The 13,074-nt window shown below is 34.3% G+C and overlaps 1 protein-coding gene across 1 annotated transcript in view; it reads right to left on the bottom strand.

Moving 5' to 3' along the window:
• Window positions 1–13,074, bottom strand: part of Kdm7a (lysine demethylase 7A) — an 80,727-nt gene that overhangs the window by 45,950 nt on the left and 21,703 nt on the right. The window contains exon 2 of the mRNA XM_076832677.2: window positions 1,178–1,263. Within this exon, the coding sequence (XP_076688792.1) occupies window positions 1,178–1,263 (86 nt within the window). The remainder of the gene's footprint in view (window positions 1–1,177; window positions 1,264–13,074) is intronic.

The raw sequence follows: 13,074 nt of genomic DNA, 5'->3' as shown, positions 1-13,074 counted from the left end.
TTATGGACTATATAATCAATTTAGTGAGTTTGACAAGTTTTTAAAAAGATGAAATCACACAGCGAAAGTAGAAAATAGAGTGCATCACATGTAGTAGTACATTTCTCTGCCTCTAAGTAGTAACTCAATATTTCACATAAATTAAATTAAAATTATTTCATTTTAGGATATACTTAAATTCTAAACTAAAATTGTTAGTTCTTTTTGTCCTGAGAGAACAACATTGTATTGTTTACTTCCTCCAAGAATTATTCTTAGGCAACAATTATTTCAAATTGTATACCATATACTTTAGTGCTACAGAGTAAAATCTTTTAAAAACATCTAGGACAACAAACTACTCAATTAGACATGTAACAATCCTACCAGTTTATTAACCTTAAGGTTTATACTGTGTAACTAACAAATTAAATAACCTGTGTTTCCTACAAAAATACTTCAACCCACTCATAGAATCTAAATTTCTAATTCTCTTACAAAGAAACTGTTAGAAAAACCACTAATATTTCTAACAAAACAGATAGATGAGCAGTCACTTGCTAGTAATCTATTTTCAATGATAATTTCAGAGCAACATTTCTTTTTTTTTTTTTTTTAGTTGTACACAATACCTTTATTTTATCTATTTATTTTTATGTGGTGCTGAGGATCGAACCAGGGCCTCGCATGTACTAAGTGAGTGCTCTACTGCTGAGCCACAACCCCAGCCCTCTATTTTTTTTTTTTTTTTTTTAAGTACTAGGATAAAGTAAAAAGGTGGTACATTACCTACATCCCACCCACTTCTCTAACAAGGTATCTTCAGGCAAAGGTGACTTTTAGTTTTAAAATGACAAAACCTACAGTTTCCCTTTAAATTTTGTGAACACAGAAACACTAGTTTGCAAGCCAAAATTTTAAAGAAACGTTTATATTTTCTCTCATATTTGTATAGTGACAATTAAATATTACAATCTGTTCTTTGGAAGCATCTGAACTGACAATTTAAAATACTAGTATTTTTCCCTTATTCTTTTGACTTACTTAATAAGTTATTTTAAAATTCAGACAAAAACTACATTCTAAATATCTTCAGTGAAATCTTCTCTATAATTCTTAGTGGGTATAATGTATATCATTAAAGCATTATCACACACATGTTTTCAAAATATCAATTATTCAAGCATCCAGTACTTACTCAAGGAGGAACCATGTAGTACTGCACAGTTGGGACAGTGATATAGGTCAATGTCAACAGCATGATGTTCTTCTACTCCAACACAGCTAATATAAAGAAAAATAAAATAAATATTAACTTAAGTATAAAAAAATGGAAATTGAGCAGAGAAATGTACTACAACCAGCAAATTCTGTATAATACAAAAACATATGCAAGGATAAATTGTATTTGTTTCTCTATATATTTGCTAAATATTGTGGGGGAGAATCACCCAAATATGTGAAGTGATTCACTCTCAGCAGCAGTATAAACATTGAAAATAATGCAATAAAATAAGCTATAAAATCCTAAACCATTATGCAAAATCTATTCTGGAATTAGTGTCAATAAAGTATGACTCAAAAGAAAAGCCATAATGAAAACCTTAAAAATTGAGAACACAATGAAAATACTATATAAAAAAATTTACTGGATGCAGAACTTACAAACAGAAATGTTTATCCCTAAATGAATGTGTTAGAAAAAGGCTGAGCTGGGCTGGTGATGTGTACCTGTAATCCCAGCTACTCAGAAAACTGAGGCAGGAGAATACAGATTTCAAGGCCAGCCTGAGTAATGTAACAAGATCATGTCTAAAATACAATTAGAAAAAAAAAAAAAGAGAGAGAGAGGCTGAAACTACTGAGTTAAGCATATGCTCAAGAAGTTTAAAAAAAAAAAAAGAATAATAAAATAAATCTTAGAAACAGAAATAAAAGCATAAAGAGTAGAAATTGATGACATAAAAACAAACATGTAACAGAGGATCTAAGTCAAAAATGGATTCTTTGAGGGGCTGGGGTTGTGGCTCAGCAGTAGAGCTCTTGCCTAGCACGTGCAAGGCGTTGGGTTCTATCGTTGGCACCACATAAAAATAAATGAATAAAATAAAGGTATTGTGTCCAACTACAACTAAAAAAATATTTTTTTTAAAAAAATGAATTCCTTGAAAAGACTCACAAAATTGGCAAACCATAGCAAGATCAAGATAAGAGATGGTATTATGAACAATGTTATGAAATTTAAAAAGGCATATATGTGTGAATTATATATATATATATATATATATATATATGTATGTATACACACACACACACACACACACACACACAGGCAAACCTGACTCACAAAGAAATAGAGTATCTGAATAGTCCTACGCTATGACTAATTTTTTAAATCAATCTATAAAGAAAACTTCAAGTCTAGGTGACATCACAAACAAGTTCTATCAAACATTCAGTGAATAAATGATTTTAATTATTATGTAAAACTTGCTCTAGAGAGTAGGAAAAGGTTTAATTCCCTATATCATTTTAATGATAGCATAACCTTAGTACCAAAACTTGGAAAGGATGATTGTAGGTCACTCTTGCTTATAAGCAAAGATACAAATAGAAAGTTTGGTCTATCCCAGGTATGCAAGGTAGTTTTTAATATTAAAAAAAATAACCAGTGAAATTAACCACATTAATAGATTAAAATTTTAAAAAGCATATTACACTTTTAAAACATACAGGGCAAATATTTGATAAAGTTCAACATTAACTTGTGATTAAAAAAGCAAACAAACAGAACCTCTCAGCAAACTAAAAGTAGAGGATACCTCCAATAAAAGGTAACTCTTAAAAAATTCGATTCAAATAACATGAAAGCAGTCACTTTCAGATTAAGAACACAGGAGAAACACTTGATGGTACCACTTCTGCTAAGCATTTCCTGCAGAAGCAAGATAGTATAGTAAAATAAGAAAAATAATAAAAGAGTAAAAGAATTGGACAATTAAAAGCTGTTGTTTGCAAATGCAATGGTAGCACATGCAGAGAACACAAAATGATAAATTATAAGAATCAATTGCTAGATATAATATCAGTATATAAAAATAATCATATCTCCTTATATCAACAATAGAAAGATAAAAAATGAAATAAAACATGATGAGCAGTCAGGCATTGTGGCATACACCTGTAACACTTGTTACTCAGGAGGCTAAGGCAGAAGGATCTCAAGTTTGATAGTAAACTGCCCCTGAGTTCAATCCCCAATACCAAATAAACAAAACTTCATGTACAACTTACATTAAAAATGCTAAGATACACTGAAATAAATTTAATTTAATTATAAAACATCATTGAAAGACTTTAAACAAGACCTTAAATAAGGAGAGATTTACATCATGATCACATAGTTTCAATAAGGTAAAGATTAATTTTTCTCAAAGTAATTTATACATTCAATTTAATCCCAATCAAAATCTGTGGAAATATAAAGGGCCAAGAATATGCAAGGCATTCTTAGGGGGAAAAACCTCTACCAGGTATCAAGATTTATTTTAAAGCTATAGGAATCAAGGTAACTCAGAACAGATGCCTGTACCCCCCACACCCCCCAAAAATCTATGCATCTGTGGACATTTATGTTTAACCTAGGAGGCACTGCAGGTCACATGAACAAGGACAGGCAAGTTTTCAATAGAGTTCCAGAGACACACTGTATATATCTGCATGGGATTATAAACCTAAACACAAAAGGAGAAAGTACAAAGGTTATGCAACACAATGTAGAAAATAGCTTTAGGATTTTGTGGCAGGAAGGGTTGTCTTAAAAAAAAAAAAAAAAAGAGAGAGAGAGAGTGAGAGAGGGAGAGAGAGAGAGAGAATTTTAATATTTATTTTTCAGTTATCTGCGGACACAACATCTTTGTTTTGTATGTGGTGCTGAGGATCGAACCGGGCCGCACGCAAGCCAGGCGAGCGTGCTACCACTTGAGCCACATCCCCAGCCCCTTCTTTTGTTTTTGGTTTTGGTTTTCTGTCAGTATTGGGAATTGAATCCAAAGGTACTCTACCACTTAGCTACATCCTTGTCCTTTTTTATTTTTTATTTTGAGAGAGAAAGTCTCACTGAATTGAACCTGAAATCCTCCTGCCTCCACCTCTTGAGTATCTGGGATTACAGGTGAGTAGCTGAGGTTACAGGCATGTTCCACCAAACACAGCAGGAAGGGTCATCTTAATCAAAACATAAAAAGTACTCTCTATAAGTGGAACAACTTTTAACTGAAGCCATATTTAAAATAACTTGTTTATTTAATGATAAAGAGTGAAATAAACCAGAGTAGAGGACATTACAATACAGATAACCACTAAAGAAATTTTATCTAGAATATAATGAACTCCTACAAATTAATAAGAAGGGGGAAAAAAGAACCAGCCAATAGAAAAGCAGACTAAAGACTTGAAAAGGTACACATCAAACAGGAAATCCCACTTGAATAGCTGCACATCATGACAGGAAATTCAAGTGATTAATACAAAATGAAAACTGTATAACCTCAAAAATAACAGGAAGAAATATAAATTAAAATACTACATGGTATTCACTAAAACTAAAAAGTCTGATGATACCAAACGTTGAAGATGATGTGAAGCAATGAGAACCTTAATATACAACTGGCTGCATCAAAACTGAAGAGTCGTGTGCTCTATAACCACGCAATTCTTCTTTTAGGTAAATATATCTTAAAGAAACTCATGTACATGTGCACTTATACAGGAATGGTTGTAGAATCTTTGTAATAGTCTATTAACAAAAATCAATAATTCACAGTACATCTCATAATGGAAGTTTACACAGCAATCAAAGTGAAAGAACTATAATACCATGCTGTAAATGGATAAATTCTACAATATGCTCAGTTACAAAAGACTTAAAAGAATACATATTGTATATGTTCTTCTTATACATGAAGTTCAAAGAAGGGAAAGCTGTTTAAGGATGATGAAACTACACAGAGAAGGAAGAGATGGATTGTAACACTAGGACAGTGAGCTTCTTTACAGAGTTTGAATCTGGAAAGAATGGGTGAGAGGATCTTGTGGTCCTGGGTCTGTTTTTTTATATTCTTCATTAAAATGTCTGTATGTTACCATTATTTCATAATCAAAATATTTAAGGGTAAAATTTTATTAAGCTAACTAAAAATTTGAAATATATTAATCCAATAACTACACAATATATCAAAATCAATGAACAGAAGCAAACACTGGGTACCCCCAAAACAAGCCTATACTTACCTGAGAAACCCAGTACCTTTGCTACCATGAGGTCTTTGAGAATCTTGAGTATAATATGCTGCAATAAAATCCATAAAGTCAAAGCCAAATAGGTATCAAATAAACAAACAAGGACTGGGGGTGTAGTAGTTCAGTGACACAGTGCTGGCCCAGCATGTGGGAAGTCATGGGCTTGATCCTTAACAAGAAAAGCTTGATCCTTAACAAGAATGCACGTACCTGAATTGGGCAATGACAATTTTACCTTTGTATAAAGCTGGCATTTACTTCATTTTTCCAATTTAGATTTACTTTATTTCTTCTTCACAGAGAGGGGGAAAAAAAAAAGAATATGCCAATTGTTTGGTGGGTGGTAACTGGTTTTCTTCTGATGCCAAGACTGAACCAAGGGCCTAGGCAAGCTATGCATGGCTCTACAAGGAGCTATACATCCCCAGCCCCTAAAGTGTTTTTGTTTTTGTACCAGGTTTTGAACCAAGGGCAACTTAGCCACTGAGCCACATCCCCAGCCCTTTTAAAAATTTTTTTATTTTGAGAAAGGAACTCACTAAGTTGCTTAGGGCCTCACTTTGAACTTGCAATCCTCAGCACCCTGAGCCGCTAGGATTGCAGGCATGTGCCACCACACTTGGCCCTAAAGTTATTTTTTTAAACTGAAAGACTACAAACTTCCAGTCCAATATAATAAACTTAATTTATATACATATGTGTGTGTTTATACATATATATATAAATTAGCTTAAATGGGTCACATGCTAAAACTATACAATTCCTCAAATAAAATACAGGAGCCAATTGTCATGGCCTTGAATCAGGATATGGTTTCTTAGATCAGACACCAAAAGCACAAGGGACAAAAGAAAAAATAGAGAAATTGGACTTCATACTACAGTCTGAAGACTTGTGTTTTCTCAGCTTAGTTGGTGTGAAATAATCAGTTGAGTATGGAAAGAAGCAGGAGTGAAGAAAGAAAGTATAAAATGGTTGATGTGAAAAATGAAAGACCAAAAATGGCAGTAACAACATTACTAGCATTGTTGAGAGTTCACTGAGGTTTATGATAATGAATTACAAGCCATTTTTGCAAAGTTTTGTGATTTTTTTTTTTTTTAAATAATGTTCAGTTCAGAGTGGGAAGTTAGGTCTACCCGCAGAATTAGGGTTTTCATAGGGGAAGACCAGAAAGGGAGTTGAGGGCATTTACACAAGGAGTTAAAACAAAGACAACACATGGAATTTAAGGTGGACTAAAAGGGAGAAGACAGAAAAAGGCAGTGAGAAAACAGTGAGATGATCTGAGGGATTTCAATGTGGTTCTAGCATTGATTCACTGGAAGGTCTTGAGCAAATAATCTACAAGGGACAGAGATTGTGCTCAAAGAGTAGAATGATTAGAATTTGACATTTCTGGGCTGGGGATGTGGCTCAAGCGGTAGCGCGCTCGCCTGGCATGCGTGCGGCCCGGGTTGGATCCTCAGCACCACATACAAACAAAGATGTTGTGTCCGCCGAAAACTAAAAAATAAATATTAAAAAAAATTCTCTCTCTCTCTCTCTTTTTAAAAAAAAAAAAAAAAGAATTTGACATTTCTGAAGTAGTTCAGTCTATAACAGTGATGAAGTTCAAGTGTGATAACAATGGGTAACCAAGATGGGACAAATACAAAGACCTTCTGCAGATCAGACGTAGGAGAGCTAACTTGAATTCAATAAAACAGTTCAAAACCAGCTGCCCTGATTTTCAAAGTGAAATTTATTAGGTGTCAGTATTAGGTTCTACACTCCCATCAGAACAGAAACTCAAGGCCACAGAAGTCAATAGAGCACTTCTAGAAACTCATGATTTGTCTTCTCATTATCTTGCCCTTCCAAAACTTTTTCAAATTTCTCACTACTTTTCTTATTTTTGGTAGGGGTGGAAGGGTGTGCTGGGGATTGAACTAAGAGACACTCGACCACTGAGCCACATCCCCAGCCCTATTCTGTATTTTTATTTAGAAACAGGATCTCACTGAGTTGCTTAGCACCTTGCATTTGCTGAGGCTGGCTTAGAACCCATGATCTTCCTGCTGTAGCCTCCCCAGCTGCTGGGATTGCAGGTGTGCGCTACTGCACCCAGCTATATTCCCACTTTTAAATAGTGATGTCAGAAATGAGAGAAAAATGTTATGTATCCATAAAAACCTAAAGTGGGCTCATATCAATAAGCTCATCTATGAACATCTAAGTTACATAAGTGAGACTCCCATAAAGCTTAGGGAAGAGAAAGAAACAGGCATTTTGATTAGTCAAGGACACTTTATGCAAAACTTAGCTATTAGTCCTCAAAAACCCAGAAATTGCCCTCTCTGGATTCTGTTCTTCATGTCCCTTCTCATACCATTTAATCTGTTTTACTAAAATGTCAGTGATGTCTGCAGATTTTGGCCAATTTTAATCAACCATCAGAACACTTACAGCTACATTTCTAAATCTAAACATTTAGCAAATTTGGTAAATCAGCAAAAACATTAAATTTGATAAATGAATAAACCTTTAAAAGTCCACTTTATCAAAAAAAACATAATTTAAAAAAAAACAAATTTAACATAAAATTTTAATTTTCCTAAACCAAGATTATTTTGGATCTTTGAAGAGCACTAAAAGGAATTACTACATACACTTCAGTTCCTCTCTCGGGGAGGGACAGACAACTGCTCTCCACTCTTCATTAAGCCTACTCACTCTGCCCCTCACCTCCCATTAAAAGAATTCTAGAATCACTATGTCTTCTAACAGACACGTTAAGAGCAATTGCAGTAAGATGCATAAAGTGTACAGCTTTGAAAGCAAGTTTTGTAAGAATCACTTTCAATTCTGACACTAAATTTTCTCTGGTCTCTTCCATTCCATTTATTTCTCCTGTCAAATTTTCCTTCAGATTCAAACTTTCAGTTTTTCCTACCAGCAAAACATTCCATGTTTTTTAGACTATTGTGTAGGGGACAGGAGTGGGCTTTCCTGTGTGGTGACAATCTGACCTTTGAGGAATAGTTCCCGTCTACAGAACGGCCTCACTGCCATTTGGTGAGTGGGGCAGTGACAACTTTAGCACATTCTATTGTCTTAATCTTCTCAAATGTTGCTTAGCTGGCTTTTTTGGACACCTGATAAGAAGAGAATTGAATTAATGGCCAACCAGAATTCCCTAGGATCTGCCAAACACTTTTTCTCTTGGATAATGCTCTCATTTATATTTTCTACTCTTGGTGCTAGGAGAGTGGTCATCAAATTCTTTAAGAACTTAGTATCAATGGGCTTCATTAGATATTCCTCTTACTTAAAAATACTCTCTCCATTCTTTTTTTTTCCCCCTCTCCATTCTTTACCAAGCAGTCTTACCCTCCCTCATCTTCAAAGTCCAGCACAAATTCTTCGTCGGTGCAACCACACTTGAGCACCCCAAGGAAGTCCCTCAACATTTTATTAATGTACATTTCCACTCATTTTGGCCTAATACTGAGTTATTTTGAATACCCTGTTTCCTGAACTAAACTCCCTAAGACTCTCAGTTCCAAGCACATGATCCCAGTTATACTCCATGTATGTGTAATATGCCAAAAAATACATTCTACTGTCATGTATAACTAAAAAAGGACAACAAAAAACTAAAAATCCTGTTGTCAAGCTTCTAATGAAATCATTTCATGATGAGTACATGAAACACATGTGTCAAACATTACTTCTGTGCTGGCATCTTAAACTCTTGGCTTCCTGAGTGCAGAAGACATGCTTGCTGTTACTTGTTGTTGTCTCTTGACAATGAACACAGAGTAGTAGGCAATGCAAATTATGAATAAACCACTCTCTCATGAAGGTAATAATTTCTACTGAATTCCTTCTAAACAAGAAAATGGTGTATAACATTTCTGAAATATCAAAAAAAAAAAAAAAAAAGACCTGTGGTCCTTCCACTAGTCATTCTACCTCTCAAACTAACATTTTCTAGTTCCTCTTCACTAGTTAACTTTCCACCTCTCCAAGCTGTATGAGGTGTGTCCACAGAGACTAAGGGAAGCTATAATACAAACAGTGCCCAGTGCACCTGCTATTTTGTGGAAATAAAAACTATACTTTTATGTATAACCAGCGATACAAAAGAAAAATAATCAGTGATACAGCAAAAAAAAAAAAAAAAAAAAAACTTCCCCAAATGAATATTATGTGAAAATTTAATTAAGAATTTTATAAATCATCTTGGAGGAGAAAAAATGAATCCGGGAGTTCACACATGCTAGGCAAGTGCTCTACCACTGAGCTACACCCTCAGTTGCCAAAATTATCATTTTATAGAGCAAAATTTTTGATATAATGTACTAATTGCCTTCTGCCTTCTCTGTTCACCCCCACCTCCCTTAACATTAAAGAAAGATGAACAGTAACGAACACCTAGAGCTCAAAGGTAGAAAATCCTTGCTTCTAACTGATTCCACCATCACAAGTTATCTCCTTTATGAAAAAAACAAATACATACTACTGCCTTAATATATTTTGAATGATGAATTCTACCTAATAACTTTTGCAAAGAAGGAACTTATGCAAAAGTTTGTTTGAATCTAGATGTTCATTAAATATTTGCTAGTCCAACTCCTTATGAAAGGCAAAACTTAAAGAATTAACATTGCAAGAAAACTTTTTCTAAACCCTTTAATAAATTTGGTCTAAATATGGCTCCCAAAACTAGCATTAGAATCCCATGCAGAGCTTTTCTAGACTGGTACTAGGCATAGGCAGCCTTTCAAAAGATTGAAGCAGCTCTCTAAGAAGGGTTATGGGAAGAGCTCCAAAATACATTGTAAAACAAAACAACAACAACAACAAAAAGCCAGGTACGTAACAGTTTTATAATATTCCCCCTAGAAACACACATTTGTAGATGCAAGGTGTATGTCTCGAAAATATATGCAAGAAACTGGTAGCAGAGGCTGCCTCTGGGAAAGAAGAATGAATGGATACAAGAATGAAAGAGAGGATTTTTACCATATAGCCTTCTATTTTTGAAATTTGTACTGTGCACTGGTTATTTTTAAAAAGAAAAACACATTCCTGAGCCCCACCTTTAATCTACAGGGAAAAGGTAAGGGTTGGCCCAATAATCTTTTTCTTAACAAGTTCCCTAGGTGATTTTTTTGCAGCCAGCTCATCAAAAAGTGGCACTGGGGAACGAGTGACCTAAAACCCTAGCACAGAGGCTAGCAGAGTACCTTATTCACAACTATTTCCTGTGAAAACTCCATTACTCCAATTAGACTTTGGTCTCCGACTGGGTAATACTTAATACATAATTCAGAATTTCCTACTCTCAACAGATGTATCTAAAGCTGATTCCACACAAAATATTTACTGATTGATACAAAGCAAGAATGTAAAGCACAATGGGGAGGCATTATTTTGGGGATGCATTACTTTGGGCTATTAACCTGTAGACTGCTTAAACATGTATTTTGCAAATATGAAGGACTAGAAAGTGAATGTGAGGGGGAAAATAAACTCTCCTTTCGAGATCTTATTCTGAAATCCTTATAATTTTTGTCAATGAAAAAGAATGCAGTATTTTTACTGCAGGTTTAGTTGCACGTATAATCCTTTTGAATAGAAACAGTCCCTATTCATTACAAATTTATATAAAATGCTCATTTACTTTGTTATCCTTTCATGCTTTTCTTTCATGTGGCCCCAAAACCCCTATATTAACTTGATTTTACAAACAGACTATCTATAGATAATAGATGCAGAAATCAATTTTAAATGAACCAACAGCCATCAGAAACACTGCAATCCAGTTGCAGTTTTATTTTCCATTAAGAGTATAGAAAGAAAAGTTAGTTTTCTAGGACAAGATGACACCTATGGAAAATTTAATATATGCAGAGCTAAGAGACTATCCCATGGAATAAAAGTTAACAGATAGTCAAAAGTGTTTATATCCAGGATACTTAATGATGTGTCAGCTGCCAAGGACTGAAATCAACTAAAGCAGATCAAATCTTTCTGCTAACCTTTCTCATCTCATATGTAATAGTTCCAGGGCTTGCATTTAAAGGAAAGAACACATGCCAAGCCAAGCAAAAGCATTTACATTAGAAAACTTCCTGTTGGACAAAAACTAAGGTAACATACTTCAGGGGACTTAATACTGTTAGCATGCTCCTTCATTCTTCATGAGAGATTTCAACCACAGAAATCCTGTCATAATCCATAACAAATATCCCAAAGTGGAATTTCATATGTGACTCAGGAGATCTCAAAGAATTTCAATACAATTACAAATCAGAAATGCCCATCAACAGTAAAATGGGTAGTACAGATTTATGTGGAAAAGTCCAACAACAAGCACTGGACCATCTTATTTCAACACATACAAGTCAGAGAGACATTTAAAGTGTGCAATATACAAAAGAAGGACTTTTTACTTATTCATATATTGGTTCCTTTCAAAACACAGTTTGTCATTACAGGTTCCTGTCACTTTTGTAACTTTTAATTTCCACTAAGATCAGATGATGGATGACTGACAAATGTAAGAGAAACCCAGGCAGCCCATGTTTTGCATGATAGCACAGGACCATAAAAGTAACTATACAAAGCCATCTTAATAATCAATGGTGGAAATTACAATTGTTCTGTGACCTTGAAAAATGTTTGTCAAAGCCTTAAAACCTTTCACACTGTTGTTACAATATAGAGTGAAACCAACAATAGTAATATTTCTTTCTATATATTTCTTTAATATACTTTAATACATTGTGCTGATTAAGTGTGTCTTCACTAAGTGTCTCTGGCTGGATGGCTAGAGTCACTCCAGGGTTGGTAGCGCCAATGTTTCCATGTCAGTTATTTACGCTATTACTCCAGTTAGGCCCAATTCAATTTCACTTCCAGCAAGATCACTTTCTGTTTCTTTGCTGCACTTTCATCTTTATTGCTCTTTCAATTATCCATTTTGATAATATGTCCTGTGGGTTTGATCCTGGGAGGCAAGGTGGCAGCACAACACACTTTCTTGTCTGGTGAACCGGAGAACAGATGTACAACTCTTACTTATAAAGTGATTTTGGATCTGCACACTAAAGAGGTAGCAGTAAATCTACATGCATTCCCAGGTAATTTGTCATTTGACTATAATTTGAATACTGGGGAACTGATGTTATTCAAGCCATCTAAAGGAAATCAGTGCAAGAGCTAAAATAAGGACAAAGACTGCCTATAGGAAATCACCGGAAAAAATATTTTTAAAACTGTCCCACAAGACAAGGATACTAACAAAAAAAATTTCATAATTGATAACACTGAGAAACACTGGGTTAAAATCAAATCACCTTTATTTACCAGCTTAACAAGTTAACCAGCACTCCAGAGTTCCATGATGGGAATCTAACATACGTGATAAATACTACACTCTAACCTCAGGTCAGTCTTTCTCTCTTTCTTTCTTTCTTTTTCATGAAACACTTTGTCAGGCTATTACCTTCCACTGTAGGAAAGTATTTTAGGTTACTTTTCAGGCTCATAAGGTGTGAAGAGTTTACTGTTATAAATTTAACATGTTTAAGACTTAATTTTTTTTGACCTTTTTATAGTTGGTATAAAGTACCAATAAATCAAATGCATTGCATTAACAACCGAGAAAATTAGTGATAGCATTACCAAGCATTTACTGACTACCAGCAAAGCACATTAGTAGAATATATATAAGCCAAATTTTTTTAATCTTTTTAAAATATTTAATTGATTTTATTTTTTAAATACATGACAGTGGAATGC

The sequence above is a fragment of the Callospermophilus lateralis genome, chromosome 1 (assembly GCF_048772815.1).
Source record: "Callospermophilus lateralis isolate mCalLat2 chromosome 1, mCalLat2.hap1, whole genome shotgun sequence".
NCBI lineage: Eukaryota > Metazoa > Chordata > Mammalia > Rodentia > Sciuridae > Callospermophilus > Callospermophilus lateralis.
The sequence above is the reverse complement of the archived record's forward strand: the minus strand, read 5'-3'. Positions and strand labels throughout refer to the sequence as shown.